The sequence below is a fragment of the Lampris incognitus genome, chromosome 5 (assembly GCF_029633865.1).
Source record: "Lampris incognitus isolate fLamInc1 chromosome 5, fLamInc1.hap2, whole genome shotgun sequence".
In the NCBI taxonomy this organism is placed as follows: domain Eukaryota; kingdom Metazoa; phylum Chordata; class Actinopteri; order Lampriformes; family Lampridae; genus Lampris; species Lampris incognitus.
In genome coordinates this window covers 10,604,249-10,620,144 of record NC_079215.1, presented here as the reverse complement: position 1 = coordinate 10,620,144, position 15,896 = coordinate 10,604,249, and the positions used below count along the sequence as shown (strand labels likewise).

The 15,896-nt window shown below is 46.3% G+C and overlaps 1 protein-coding gene across 1 annotated transcript in view; it reads right to left on the bottom strand.

Moving 5' to 3' along the window:
- Positions 1–15,896, bottom strand: part of LOC130112776 (voltage-dependent T-type calcium channel subunit alpha-1H-like) — a 58,537-nt gene that overhangs the window by 16,550 nt on the left and 26,091 nt on the right. Inside the window, exons 11-19 of the mRNA XM_056280259.1 lie at positions 8,318–8,469; positions 8,020–8,205; positions 7,555–7,672; positions 6,070–6,225; positions 4,636–4,723; positions 4,308–4,492; positions 1,284–1,586; positions 621–721; positions 116–239 (exon numbers count right to left, since the gene is read on the bottom strand). Coding sequence (XP_056136234.1) covers positions 116–239; positions 621–721; positions 1,284–1,586; positions 4,308–4,492; positions 4,636–4,723; positions 6,070–6,225; positions 7,555–7,672; positions 8,020–8,205; positions 8,318–8,469 — 1,413 coding nt within the window. The remainder of the gene's footprint in view (positions 1–115; positions 240–620; positions 722–1,283; positions 1,587–4,307; positions 4,493–4,635; positions 4,724–6,069; positions 6,226–7,554; positions 7,673–8,019; positions 8,206–8,317; positions 8,470–15,896) is intronic.

The window sequence follows — 15,896 nt, the reverse complement described above, 5'->3', positions numbered from 1 at the left end:
TTTAGTGTCTCATCAGCATTGGTTGGATTTAGGATTTAAACTGATAACCACGGTTTACGTTATGAGCAAATCGCAATGCCGTTTGCATGCATGTAGGTGTGTCCGTGTGCGTTACCATGCTGCTGGGCTGTATGTCGGGTCTCTCTAGAGCGATGGTGATGCAGTTGAGGAAGATGAAGAGGAGAATCACGTGATCAAACATCTTATGACCTATGACCCTCTGACACCACAGCCTGAGCCTTAAGAGAGAAGGATAGATAGATAGATAGATAGATAGATAGATAGATAGATAGATAGATAGATAGATAGATAGATAGATAGATAGATAGATAGATAGATAGATAGATAGATAGATAGATAGATAGATAGACAGATGAGAGAGAGAGAGAGAGAGAGAGAGAGAGAGAGAGAGAGAGAGAGAGAGAGAGAGAGAGAGAGAGAGAGAGAGCGAGAGAGTCAGAGACAGAATTACTACAACACACCCTGGTACTTTCCCTGCTTCAGTGAACAGATAGGGTCTCTAAATGAAACCGAAGCAGTGACTGCACTGTACTCTCAGCTTGCTGTGTGATTGGTTGCTGGACTTGTGCATTTGTGTTTGTGTTGTGTCTGTGATTTACCGGTTGTGCGGTGCAAACAGATAGAGAGACCACTCTTCATGCTCTCTGCACCACTGAGGCTCATAGGGCGCCAGCAATTTCTTTAACTTTGTGCACCAACTCTGGTAGACACAGACACGTTCACCAAGAGAGATAGAGAGGCAGAGGCATGTTTCAGATCAACACGCTTAACAAGAAATATGGAAAAAAAAGGTCAATATATTTGTCATCCTAAAAAAAAACATTCCATAATTCATCCATCCATTATCCAAACCGCTTATCCTACTCTCAGGGTCGTGGGGATGCTGGAGCCTATCCCAGCAGTCATTGGGCAGCAGGTGGGGAGACACCCTGGACAGGCCGCCAGCCCATCACACAGGGCCCACACACACACACACACACACACACACACTCATACCTAGGGGCAATTTTTAGTATGTCCGATTCACCTGACCTAAATGTCTTTGGACTGTTGGAGGAAACCCACGCAGACACGGGGAAAACATGCAAACCCCACACAGAGGACGACCCGAGACGACCCCCAAGGTGGGACTACCCCGGGGCTGGAACCCAGGGCCTTCTCGCTGTGAGGCAACTGCGCTAACCCCTGTACCACCGTGTCGCCCCACATTCCACAATGACATAGAAAAAAAAACATGCACATGTGCACATAAAAACACGTACCTCCTCAAGCTCTTCGTCTTCATCCTGATCGTAACAATAATTGGTTGATGGGGGAGCGTCACCATAGGAATGGTCTGGGAGGTAGAGGGCGGTGCCATTACAGTCTGGAGGTTGAAGTATGGGAACCTGCAGATAATCTGACTGGTCGAGGGACTGCTCCATGCTGCTGAGATTGGAGTTTGTATGTGTGTCTGACAGCAGAGACTCCATCTCGCCTGACTGGCTCCTCCTGTGCAGGCTGGGGGCTCGGCCAATACCGGCCCAGCTTGAGCGGCGGCTCTCGGCCCCATTCTCCCACGGGGACTGTAAGCACGACATGCAAACATGGTAACTGAAGAGATCGACTGAAGTTCTTCTTGAGTTCAGAATGATCTTAGTAGTCCATCCTCCCAACTTAATAGTCCAAAACGTAAAGTGATAGTTCAGAATTTTTGGGGACTATCCCTACTTTTTGATCGCCAAAAAAAAAGGTTTTATTTTAACATTCGTCCATCCTGCACTTCATACTGGACACACAGCTCCGGTTAGTGCAATGCAAGCGCTGGTGGATAATTCTCATTCAGTTAAAAAAAAAGCACTTTGTGGTCCATCCACATATCAAGTGATAGACTGCTGCAGTATTTATATCAGCTTTGGGTGAATCGTGGCGTGCTTATCTGAACTGAAGGAGAGTTGTCCTCCCGTGTTTTGCATTACACAGTAGCTGATTGGCATGTACAGTGTGAAGTGCAGGATGGATGAATGCGAAAATGAAACCAATCGATCAACAACACTGGTGGTGAGTACAAAACATGGATAGACTTTCAAAAGTTCTCAAAGGGACACCTTTCAGGGTGGTTTTTGAATTCTGATTGCAAAACGGTGTCTAGTGGTGCTCCTGTGTCCAAAATCACCACAATGAGGCCGGTGGGTAAAATTATGTCATAATCCAGTGGTTCTCAACCTTTTTTTTTTAATCCACCCCCACCCACACTTTTTTCACCCAAATTGTACTTTTGGCCAATTACCCAACTCCTCCAAGCTGTCCCAGTCGCTGCTCCATCCCCTCAGCCAACCCGGGAGGGCTGCAGACTACCACATCTCCTCTGATACATGTGGAGTTGCCAGTCGCTTCTTTTCACCTGACAGTGAGGAGTTTCACTAGGGGGACGTAGCGCATGGGAGGATCAACCTATTCCACCCCAGTTACCCCTCCCCCTCCGAACAGGCACCCCGACGACCAGAGGAGGCGCTACAGCAATGACCAGGACACATACCCACATCCGGCTTCCCACCCGCAGACACAGTCGATTGTGTCGGTAGGGACGCCCGACCAAGCCAGAGTTAACACGGGGATTCGAACCGGCGATCCCGGTGTTGGTAGACAACGGAATAGACCACTACGCTACCCGTATGCCCGTTATCGACCTTTTTGCCCCCAAGAACCCCCGTGTCCAAAGAAAATTTGCTGTTGTAGTGATCCTAGAATATCCTCATTCACAGTGTGACATCTGCAGAAAGTAAAGCCGCTGTTTTATTTTCTATAATAAATTGCTTGCTTTGTGTTATTTATTTAAATGAATAACTATGTACGTCCCCCCTCGGCAGCTCACTGAGGCCACCTTCTGGACCCTCCCTCCTTGGAGAGAACCCATGTCATAACCAGTATGCGATGTCAAAAAATACGAAAGTAAGAGCAAGGTTGAAAAATGAAACAGAATCATCCTTTAAAACCACGTTTACACGACAACGGTCTTGCTAAAAACGGAAAAGTTTCTCCTTTGCGTTTTAAAAAAGTTCAGCGTTCAGACGACGTCGTTTTGGATACGATCCGCATGCACACGGATCCGCAAAAAAACAAAAATAAAAAGACTGAAAACGCTGTAGTATGCATGCCAGGCCAGTAGGTGGCGGTGAAACTTTGTAGTGGAGAGCCCTTCCGGTGGACCCCGATAACGCCACGCGCCTCCACAAAGTTTTCCCACCACCGGCTTGTTCTCTCGGGTCTTGTCCCAAAGCGTCTTTTGGTTGCCCTCCGTCGACGTATAGATGGATTGAGAATTTGGCGCAGTTAAATAATGCGTCTCCGCTGATCACAGTCATGGCGCAGCAACTCTACACTTTGCTGGATGAGCGTTAATAAACTTGGCAGCGGTAACAGCACAAACACCGCTCGTTAATCCGCCATTGTTAACGTTGTCTTCTTACTCGCGCATGGCTGTTTGACTGAAAACGTAATACGCATGTGCGAAGTGGCGCCGTGATGTCACCGTTTCCACAGGAACCGCCGTTGCTAGTTTACGCGGCGGCGCTGGAGTTGCTTTTTCAAAAGGTTTCGCCTGGTTTCAAAAATCTGCCAAAACGCCGTTGTTGCGTGAACGAAGGGCCAAAACTCAACAGTACTTTACCGTTTTATATTGAAAACGTTGCCATGTAAACGGCGTTTAAATCTAGACACTTAAACCTTCATAGGATCCCTCAGGACAGTGTTTCTCAACCCAGTCCTCAAGGAACCCCTATCCTGCATATTTTCTTTGCAACCCTGAATAGGTGCCTGTTTGTAGTTATTCACAACCAATCAGCAATTAATTTTGTCAGCCGTTGCACACCTTGCATAATTAAGTGCTGCGAGATGATTGGTCGAGTAAGTACAAGCAGGGCTACCTATGCAGGGTTACAATGAAAATTTGCAGGATAGGGGTTCCTTGAGGACTGGGTTGAGAAACCCTGCTTTAGGGTAACCAGCCAGATGTTGGCCGATGATTTCTGAAGGAATGACCCTCTGTCAAAGAAAGTTGAATCAGTTCATCCTCTTCAGTCTGAAGAAGTCTGAGTGATGAACCGTATCTGCCAAATACACGTTGTAGCCAGACGAACTGATTCAACTTTGATTTTCTTCCCTGGATTATTGAGCATGCATCAGGACGGATGACCCTCTATCTCAGCTCTCGTTCCTGCAAACACAGGCAGCCCTCACATTCTCTCCTGGAAATTTACCCTCTAGTTTGTGTCCCGCTGTGATTGTGCCTTGTGCACACAACTCACCGATGATCTCAAGTCCAAGCCATTGGTGTCCATGGAGATGCCACTGGCCCGCCGTGAGTGGTTCATGTTTATGGTGGGAGTGGCGGCAGTGTGTGTGATGACGGGCAGAGGAGGCAGGTGAGGCATGGAGGCCCTTGGGTTCAGGAGACCATTTGGGCTAAGCATCATGGCCTGGATCTTCAGCTCTGATTAACATGTGCACACACAAACACACACACACACACAAACACACACACACACCATCATCATCTTCTTCTTCTTCATCCCGGGTGGGAGGGGCTGCACCAACACTTAGACTAGAGCATTGATAGCATGTGGTAGATTGTACCTGCAGCGTACAACTCCCTCAACTTCTCCTCTTCCTCAAAAGACAAAGACTGCCTTTCCTCATCTGCCTCAGACCTGTTGGCATCACCCTGAGACACCAAACACACACAAACACACACACACACACACACACACACAACCACAACTACCCCGTTGTTATCATCATCCACAAAATCCCCTTAATTTACCCGCTGTCAGTGTGCACCATTGTGCTCAAGGAGAAACAGCAGGAAGTAAAGAGATGGAGAACGAGAACGAGAGAGAGGGAAAAGATGACAGAGAGTATTGGGGTATCTCCACTGTTCTCTATTTGAGTTATGTGTATGGCTTTGGCAGGAATCTCCTGTCGTCATGCCAATAAAGCTTTGCTGAATTTAATTAAAATACAAGCCAGAAAGAAGCTTTGGCACAATGTATTTGTGCGTGCATTTGAATGAGTGTGTGTGTGTGTGTGTGTGTATGTGTGTGTGTGTGTGTGTGTTTGGTGTTTGGTCGCTCTGATCCTGGAGATAAAAGATGAAAACTAAACAACAAAAGCTCAGCAGCTGTGAATTGCAGGCGATATCAAATACATCCCTGCCCTGGAGAGTTGTGTGCATGTGTGTGTGTGTGTGTGTGTGTGTGTGTGTGTGTGTGTGTGTGTGCATGTGTTATGGAGACGGCGCAAAAGAGGGGGAGAGAGACAGGGAGAGAGCGGAAGAGAGAGCAAGAGAGAAACACCAGGCAAATTGGAAGGGATTACTCTCTTGCAGGAAAGCCTGGTATTCAATACAGCAAAACTTTCTCTCAATAACTGAGATAGAAACAGTGGCGGCTGGCCAGTACAGGGCGCTGGGGCGCCGCCCCCTTCAAATATCAAGAGATGAAAATCTACTTAAACATGTTAAATATAATTTAGTTGTATAATGCAAATAATTGTAAAATAAGTGTTTTTCAGTCTGTGAGCGCCTGTCAGCAGCCATTAAATATTGGTTCAAATGGTATTTGGTTGATTTCTATCAGAACACATATACTTCCTGGGTGAGGGGCGCCAGCCAAACCATACCTTATGTAAGCCCTCAACCTTTTGGCAAGCAGGTGACCTGCGGCTGCTGTCTAATTGGTTTCTTCAGATTTTTCATGGGGCGCACAGACACTCCCACTTTTATTGGTAGCGAATTGGTATTGTTTTAATGTTTTTTGATCTAAAATGGGATTGGACAATTCTCGTGGCCGTCAATCATGTTCACACCCACCACCACGCCTCGTCTGGACTGTCAATCATCCACCGTCTACGAACCTGATAAAATCTATAGGCTACATCGTCTTTCTTAATAACTCTGTGACTGTGTGGACATTAAAGCAGCTCTCAAGCGTGCTGCGCCAAGGTAAACTGCCCCCCCCCCATTTTTAGCACCAGCCGCCACTGGATAGAAGCAATATTGTTTTATCTCACCTCAGCTTGAAAACCCTCAACCAAGATGGCCACCAGCAGGTTAAAGAGGACATAATTGCCAAAAGTCATGAGAGCCACAAAATAAAGGGCAGCCAGGGGAGACGTGGAGGCCATCCCATTATACAGCACTGCGTTCCAGTCCTCTTGAGTCAGGATCTGGGTGAGAGATGAGGTTCAAGAAATTGCAGCAGAATGTAAATAGAGACAAAATACAGTATGGCAACATGCATAAATAGTTCTGAATTATATTTCTCTTAAGGTCAATGTCAAATGAATAATAATGATAGAATTTGGGTTTTAAAGAGCTTTGCGGGCATCCAGGTAACGTGGCGGTCTATTCCGTTGTCTACCAACATGGGGATCACCAGGTCGAATCCCTGTGTTACCTCCAGCTTGGTTGGGTGTTCCTATAGACACAATTGGCCATGTATGCAGGTGGGAAGCCAGATATAGGTATGTGTTCTGGTCGCTCCACTAGCACCTCCTCTGGTTGGTCGGGGGTGCCTGTTCGGGGAGGAGGGGAAACTGGGGGGAATAGCGTGATCCTCCCACGTGCTATGTCCCCCCAGCGAAACTCCTCACTGTCAGGTGAAAAGAAGCGGCTGGCGACTCCACGTGTATCGGATGAGACATGTGGTAGTCTGCAGCCTTCCCCGGATTGGCAGAGGGGGTGAAGCAGCGACCAGGACAGCTCGGAAGAGTGGGGTAATTGGCTGGGTACAATTGGGGAGAAAAGCGGGGAGGGGGGGCTTTGTGAGTATACAAACAATACCAGGCAGGGAGGGGACAAGATAGTAATGGCTGCAAGGCGGCTGTGTTTTGTTTTTGTTTTTTTGCAAATAAAGCATCTTTACAATTAATAAAAAAAAAAAATCAACACCAATGAGAAAAAGTTCCCTAATCCTCCAGCATTTCTCCCTAACAAGACATTCAAGACATGTATGTTTATGCATATGTATTCTGATCTCAGATAGCATCTGGATGTGGGCCACTTCAGGCAATGATGTGGCACTGATGGCCTTCTCTGGCCCTGACAAAATGGATGTGAGCCTGAAGTGGCCCACATGTATAGTAGCAAATATGGTCCAAATATACCAAATCAAATATGAGCCTTTTTTGGCAAAGATGCGGTGCTCTCGGCAACATGTAATCTGGATGTGACCCTGAAGTGGCCCTCATGGTAAATGGTGAATATGGCCCAAATATCACAAAACAAATATGGGCCAACTTTGGCAAATATGTGGCATATGCAGCATTGCTATGGCTTGGTTAAGCCCAGATCTGGCAAACAGGAGCGGACCACCCAAGTGCCATCATTCCATGTGGTATGTGAGCCGGATGAAAGTGTCAGGTGTGGGACGGGTCTGGGCCACAGCAATTTTGCTATCTGGTTATGTGTCCACTACGCATGTACACCTTTGCATGTGCAAAGGTGTGTAAACATTTGTGTATGTAACGTTTGTGCGAACAGTGCATGTGTCTAACCTGGAACACAGTCACGGTGGCCCACAGCAGAGAGTCAAAGTTCTTTCTGTCAGGCAGAGTGTCCCCACTGTCCTGTCGCAGACCAAACTTACAGCCAAACAGATGCATGCCCAGGATACTGCAACACACAAACACACATACGCACACACATCTGTTATGAAATACTCAACATTATTATCCCAATGGCTAATATACGTAAACTGTGTGAAACAGTGATGTGAATAATGTCTTTGGGTAAAGGGGATTTTACTTGATGCTATTTCCTGCAGCAGAGTCAGATAGTATTAGCAGCCGTGTGATTACAGCGGGTGTGTGTGTGTGTGTGTGTGCAGGGCCGTGTAATCAATGCAAGCAGTTGTCGAGCGAACATTTCACATCCAGCCCTGTGAGTCTCTGCTTGTGTCATTACCTTAAGAGAGAGGGGTGGAAAGGGTGATAGGGAGAGAGAGAGAGAAAGTATTGTACCTGAATATGAATATGAAAAGCATAAGGAGCATGCAGAATGTGGCAACATTGTCCATGGTCTTCATCAGCACCACCAGCTGTCTCCTCAGGGCAGGAAGGAACCGGACAAGCTTCAAAACTCTCAACAGGCGGAAGGTACGCAGAACAGATAAGCCTCCCTCCGCCTCACCCACAATCTCCCACACACTGAGTTACCAGCACGGGCACGCACCACCGAGGGAGAGAGAAACTCAATTAACGGATTCTGCATGCGTACAGCATAAATTTAACTGAACATGCTAAAACTCGGACACCCCACCTGATGATCACAATGACACTGTCAAAACCGTTGTAGGGGTTCTTGATGTAGCCGAAGAGCCCCAGGGCCAGGAGTTTAAGCAGCATCTCCAGACTGAAAAGACTGGTAAACACCATGTTGCTGATCTCCAGAGCATCTGTCAACTCCTGAGGCTGGGGTGGACAGACAGATTGACAAATAGAAACAGGGAGACAGGGAAACCAAGAGAGACAGATGGAGACAGTGGGGTGAACAGTGAACAGCCCTTGGTCCGTCGACCGATCAGTTATTGTTATTTATCTATGCACAAGATGGTTAATGGAGAACACTGGTGTTTTTAACGTGCATTTTAGTTAAATACTGATGGTTATCATAGTCTATTGAAGCAACAACATTTACGATTCGACCCATATCAACAGAGAAACTTTCCCTTCCTAGCTATTTCAGCCTTTCTCTATGTTCCTACAATTCCCACGCTGCCGTTCGCGGGCAACGATCGGCCTGACACATGCGTACGAGCCAGACGCACACATAAACTATTACTTAACATGCAACTTAGCAACTTTTTGTGTTGTGTTTGGTGATTCTTCAATTTGGGGCACTTTTGGCTTTTGAAAAAATAAATAAATTTCTTTAAAATCTGTTTTTTTTTTTTTTTCAAAAGCTCTATTAAGTGGTCTGGAACAAATATCTTAGCATAGCTTTGATCGTACTACAAAATAAAGTTGATATTATGATGCTTTTTTCAAAGTTGTAACAGTAAAATGTGACGGTACTGACGCGCGATGGTAATGACAATTTTCACTTTTTGGAGAAAAAGTTGGCTAAGTCTTTGACTTGCTAACCTAACTTGTTAGCTAGCATACAATGTACGATGAATATACGTGAATAAAGTGAAATTTCTTATTTCTGAACTAAAATACTCAATTAGTAACTTGTTTGGTAATGACGCCTAATAAACATACTCTCAGATCAGGACATATATATACATCTTCAAATTACTTACATTTGTGGACATGAAAAAGTCATGCTTCTGCCATGACTGGTCATGTGCCTCTGGCACTTCTCATTTCCATGGCAACCACATTGTTGTTGTTTGAAAAAAAATGTTATTGCTCGCTAAAATGATCCGTGTGATGGTAATGACAGATGTATGACGGACAGCGATATATAACTATAGAAAATGTGCAAATTGCACATACCATATGAATCTGAAATATGTCTCTTTAAATTATTATGAGAAAATGTAAAGTAAAGCTTTAATGAATTTAACAATTTCTACTGCTTTATTATAGAGGGGAAGTTAAAAAGTCTGGGTTGGGGACAAGCCCCAAACAGTGAAATCCTGGCACATTTGAATTTTCAACATACTGCAAAAGTATTAAAATGTCATCATTGAGACACAAATCTTTTTTTCATAGCTAACACAACCTAACAAATAAAATAATTGGTTTTTCAAAAAAAAATCTACCCTGGGGACAGAAAAACCCCCTTAATTGAAGAACCACCCATTTATGTCCAATCAGACAAGTAAATCGGATTTCAGTTCTTCTCCTTTTGTTGTGTTTCACATGTGAGGAGGAAAGATTAAATTGATTGATTTCTGAAAGCATGCCATTATCATACACTGTGTCCGGATGTAGCAGCACGAAGAATATTAAAGCAGGGAATAACGCTAAACATTCCCCGGCTGCCATATGAAGACACCGACCTTTGCAAGCAATTTGCAAAGGTCGGTGTCTTCATATGGCAGCTGGGTGATAACAACAAAACACTGTGCGCATGATGGAAACACACTAGAGGTAACGTTGGAAATAGGCGGCTATGCAGCTTCATTTCACCCAGACTGATTAAGATAGGGACAAGCAAGCAGAAATATTTGGTGGAAAAGAGGAGACCCTGAAGCAAAATGCTGTTCCCTCGGTGTTTTTTCGGCTGAACAAGATTCGTGACCAACAGGGAAGCAGAGTTGAACAGAATCAGGAACACTTAATCGTTTCACTTCATGCACATGAAATGAAATGAGATGCCGTTTCCCCCAGCCCACAGCAGTACAACGCGTCTTTGTGTTTTTGAAAAACACATCCAAAAACTACAAGAACGCACATACCCAAACTAACACATGCAACAACAACAAAAAAAAATCACTGTCCAAGGGAACCAACGCCAGCCAGGATGACTGTCGGAACCACCGGCCTGCATGGGCTAGCAGTAAACTTAGCCCACCCGGCTTCCGCGTCATGCCAGACCGCCCTCGGCGTTTCCTCCTCGGTCGCAGCTCCAGGCGGGGGCCGTGGTCCCCGGGCCCACCGGACGAAGTAGACCAAGTTCTCCCCCAGCCGATCCCGCGCCAGCTCTCCCAGCCAGACACCCTCGACACACCTCCCCGCACTCCTCACGATGACATCAAAAACACCAGTCGACGCCAGGTGAGGCCGTCGCCAGACCGTCCTCGGTGTTATTGGAACTGCCCCGCTCTCCCAGCCATCAGACGAAGACAAAACTTAGACGCAGACATGGACAAAGGCACTGCATGGACGGGCACTGGGTGAGGCCGCTGCAAACGCGGATTCGCGTAGCCATCTCCCCACACCGGAAGCGGAAATGAAAGAGGCGAGTTCATTGTTTTTTACACGAATAAAATGAATGCTTTCGAACATTAGCAACTGTTAGCAACATTCTTGTAATTCACATCGTACGATGTAGCCTATTTCAATGTTGCCCACTGTAGGAAAAACGGCAAAACAGGAGGTAAAGGTTGCAGCTCTAAATGCTGCGTTCCAGACAACTCGGAAATCGAGAATGTCCGACATCCTACAAGAAAAAATACAATGGAACGCCACTCAAAGTCGAAGTTCCTACTTGTAACTACTACTACTACTACTACTACTACTACTACTACTACTTTCAGCTGCTCCCGTTAGGAGTCGCCACCGCGGATCATCCGTTTCCATTTCTTCCTGTCTTCTGCATCTTCCTCTGTCACACCAGCCACCTGCATGTCCTCCCTCACCACATCCATAAACCTCCTCTTTGGTCTTCCTCTTTTCCTCTTCCCTGGCAGCTCCATATTCAGCATCCTTCTCCCATTATACCCTACTGCACTAAAAATGTGCAGTGACTTTTATTTTGAAACAGCGATTAGGACGAGAAACACGGATGAAGAAAAACAAACTCCGGAGCCGGAGGGGGTTAGACTGGAGCAAGCAAGCCTCTTGAGCGGTCGGTTCCTAACGTTAGTGGTGAGCAGCTCATAAGAGTAGTTCCTTGTAAGTAGCTGAAGTATTAAATAAACTTCCAAGCTTATGAACTTAACTAAACTCTGTGTCCGGTCTGTATTGGATGGCTCCAGATTTAACCATTACACTGGTGGCAGCGGTGGGATGTTTTCGTTAACCTACTGGGATCTTTTTGCTATTTTGACCGCATGGACGTTTTTCTCCTACTTACGTTAGGCTAGCTGTTTTTTGTTTTGTTTTTCTCCCTCTCCACTGAAGTGTTACCCGGAATAGCGGACGATGAAAACGTTGCTGCTGAAGAAAACAGGGCTGCCGCTCAAGTAATTCCTCAACAGCAGGTTATGAACTCGCACTTGCCTTTTCGAATTGACCTCCCTCCTTTTTCGGGCGATGGAACAGAGCCATTTCATTCCTGGATTCAGAGATTTGAGGTAGCACTGGCTGTATCGGCTACTCCATTGGATAAAGCTAAACTTTTGCCTGCAAAGCTGAGCGGCCCCGCATTCTCATATTGGCAGACTCTTTCTCCTGATATTCAATATAATTATGCCTCAGTCAAAGCTAGTTTGAGTACAGTTCTTAATAGACTGCCCTTCATAGCCACATTCCAGACGTATCTCAATGCACGCTCTCACAAACCTCAGGAACCCCTTGCGGTCTATGCTGCTGCACTGACAACCTTGGTGACTGAAGTTTTTCCTGACTATGACCAACAAGCCAAAAGCTCTGAAGTTTTTAGGCGTTTTGTCACTGGATTAGACCCATCACTCCAGCTCAAAATCAACGAGCATGGTGCACTCACCCTGGAGGCTGCTCTTAAAGTTGCGACGCAGTATGAAAGAGGTCAGTTGGCCCTTAGTACAGCCTCTCCTTCTTCTGTTATGCCAGTGACTGTTGATCACCACACCTCACCCAGTCCTGCTTCAACACCTATTGCTGAATTAACGGCTGCTATTGCTGAACTTCGAGCTGATTTTGAGGCCTTACGCCACTCTCAAGCAAAGACTGCGGATGACCGACTGGATCAACTCTCACAGCAGTTCTCCAGCCTTCGTCGGGAGGTGTCTGGGATTCTACATCCACAACATCATGCCTGCGCAGCTGACTATGCCACCCATCATGCCACCCACCACCAGGGCAGCTCATCAGACTGTTGTGCCTCATCTCGCCCATCCCGGCGACATCCTTCATCATATGATGACTACTCTCCTCCTAGACGCCATACTTTTCCTGGGCGATGGCAAACCCACTCTGTCCCTCACCAGCCTCCCGGCTATGATGACTCCTTCTACTCCCATCACCACAGCCACTCCCCCACCAACTACAAGGGTGAGTCTACCCATGGCCACCATCCTCTCACTGCCCACTAGGCCTACCACACTAATTCCCTGGGCCGTTCTCCTTCTTGGGAGGGCCAGTCTCGCCCTAAGAGCGCTCCTCCCATTCTAGTCATGCCACAAACTCCCGTGGCCCTCGCTTACCCTCCCCCAGTCCTCACTACAGGCAACCCACATACCCAGACTCTCACTCCTCTCCACATCCCCATGGCCATCCCCCCCAAAATTACTACAGTTCTCCTATCCATCATGTTCACTTATCTGATGCTGATGCCATGTTTCAACGCCCGTCTAATGACTCATCTGAAAGTCCTAGCCCCTCTCAGCTCACACCTCCACCGTGTTCAATGCTGCAACTCAGACTGTTGATGTCTCTCAGCCATCCTTTGCTCAGTCTTCAGTTGCATGACTGCTAACCACGTACAAATTCAGACTGAGTGGAACATCGCAAAGCAACAACAGGCAGACCCAGACCTCACCGTGGTCTTGTCATGGATTACAGCCAGCCGACGACCATCATTATGGAAGTTACGAGGTACCTCTACTTATCTCAGGAAGATGTGGTCTTAGTTCAGTCGCCTCACTGTGACCAATGGACTGCTAGTTCGATGTACACTCTCCCCTCATGGGAAAGATCAGGTAGTGATCCCTACATCACTCATCCCCGACATACTACATCACATCCACGGCCATCGTGCTGCTGGTCACTATGGCTTAGCCAAGACACTGGACAGGGCACAACGCTCATTTTATTGGCCTTATACATATGTCCTTTGACATTTCCAAACATTGCACCCAGTGTATAGCCTGCCAGTCACGGTGCTCCCCTGTGCCTCATCCTCAAGCGCCTCTTGTCCCCATATCCCCTGATCGCCCATTCCAAATTGTCGCTGCCGACATAACAGAATTGCCCATGTCAACCAAAGGACACCGTTATGTTCTAGTCATGATGGATTTATACACGAAGTTTGTCAACCTCTATCCCTTAAAAGACCAAACAGCTGTTTCCGTCACACACTACATCTTTGAACAGTACATACCACTGCATGGAGTTCCAGACACACTGCATTCTGATCAAGGCCAACAGTTCGAATGAGATCTTGTGAAACAGCTTTGCAATCTACTGTCTATTCACAAAATTCGCACTCCGCCCTATCATGCACAGGTTGACGGAGCAGTGGAGCGTTACAATCGCACACTGAAAGAAGAGCTCTCCAAATACCTGCTGGAAGTTGGGTAAGAATGGGGCGACCATCTTCCCCAGATTGCACTGGCTTATAACACAACCACACATACAAGCACAGGGTTCACACCTTTCTTTTTAGCTCATGGACGTGAAGCACGTAATAGTTGGCTTACACAGGAAGTCTCTCACACTTCAGCCACTGGAGGAACTCCAGCTGCATACACTAACTGTCTACGCCAGCTCCTTGCCAGTGCTCATAAGTCAGCCTCTGCATTTAGGGACAAAGCTCAGGAGCAACAACATCATTACTATGATCATCCCCTGAAATTAATTCCATACAAAACAGGAGATCTGATTAGTCTAACCCCCTCCGGAGTTTGTTTTTCATCTTCCATGTTTCTCATCCTAATCGCTGTTTCAAAATAAAAGTCACTGCACATTTTTAGTGCTACACCAGCATCCATCCTCCACACATGTCCAAGCCATCTCAATCTTGCCTCTCCGGCTTTGTCTCCAAACTCTCCAACCTGAGCTGTCCCTCGGAGTTCCTACTTGTAAATGTGGGGCAAATCCATCTACCCCGACTTCATGGAGAAGCAGTTGTCTGACGTCACACAACAACGGCAGCACCCATGGAGGCGCAGTGTTAATGGTAAACTATCAACTAAGGCAACGTAAAGTATATTTGCCTGTATTTAATTACAATAATACATACTGTAACAACCACGTTTTGTTTGTTGTTTTAAATGAATGGACCGAGACCTTTTCCAAATTCACGCCAAAGCTTTTATTTATTCCACAAGCCAGACTCCCTGTTCTTACGTCCCGACCTCTGACCTCAGCACGTCACTAGCCTGCAACATAACATCTAGGATTCTGGGTAACACAGTTCCTAACAAAGGCCTATAATAACACATCTTCCCTTAAAATAAATAAATAAATAAACAAGTCTTTCCTTAAGGATGAACAGCATGAAAGATCTTAAAATACAATAGACATAAATAACTTTTTTTTTTAACATCTCAGGTACTTTCAATTCATCTGTCCGGTTTCTTAATAATCTTTCTTGGTCTGCTGCATGTTTCAGCAGATGTTTTGACCTCAGGACCTGCAGCATCTGTTTGCTTCGGGAAACCAGAACAAACCTGTTGATTTCTGGCACGTCCCATTGTGTCTTTAGAGGTGTTTTCAGAGGCGTCACTGTTTTGATTTGGCTCTTGTGTTTTGAGCAGAATTTGACAATTGTGTCTGAAGATCTGTCCTTCCTCCGTCCTCACAGTGAATGACCGTGGAGCTACTTCTTGAAGAACAGTGGCTTTCGTACTCCATCCATCAGGGTCCTCAATCCTGACTGTATCATTACTAAACAGTCGTGGAAGCTGCTTGGCTGTCTTGTCATACAATGACTTCTGCTTCATCTTTTGTTGCCGTAGCTTTTGTTCCAGTTTTGGATGTTTCTTCTGCTTTGATTAGCGCAGCAGTGTGGTGCGCAGCTTTCGATTCATCAGCAACTCAGCAGGTGACAGTCCACACTCACGTGGTGATGCTCTGTAGCTGAGTAGAGCGAGATAGGGATCTGACTCGCTGTCAGCAGCTTTCTTCGGGAGCTGTTTGAGAATGTGGACGCCTTTCTCAGCTTTTCCATTTGACTGTGCATATAGAGGACTAGCTGTCACATGCTTGAAGTCATACTGTTCTGCACATTTCTGCCACTCTGTGCTGTTGAAGCATGGTCCGTTGTCACTCACCACTGTGTTTGGTATGCCCTGTCTGGCAAAAATGGATTTTGTGTGTGTTATGACGCAGGTTGACAATGTGTTTGACAGCAGTGCCATTTC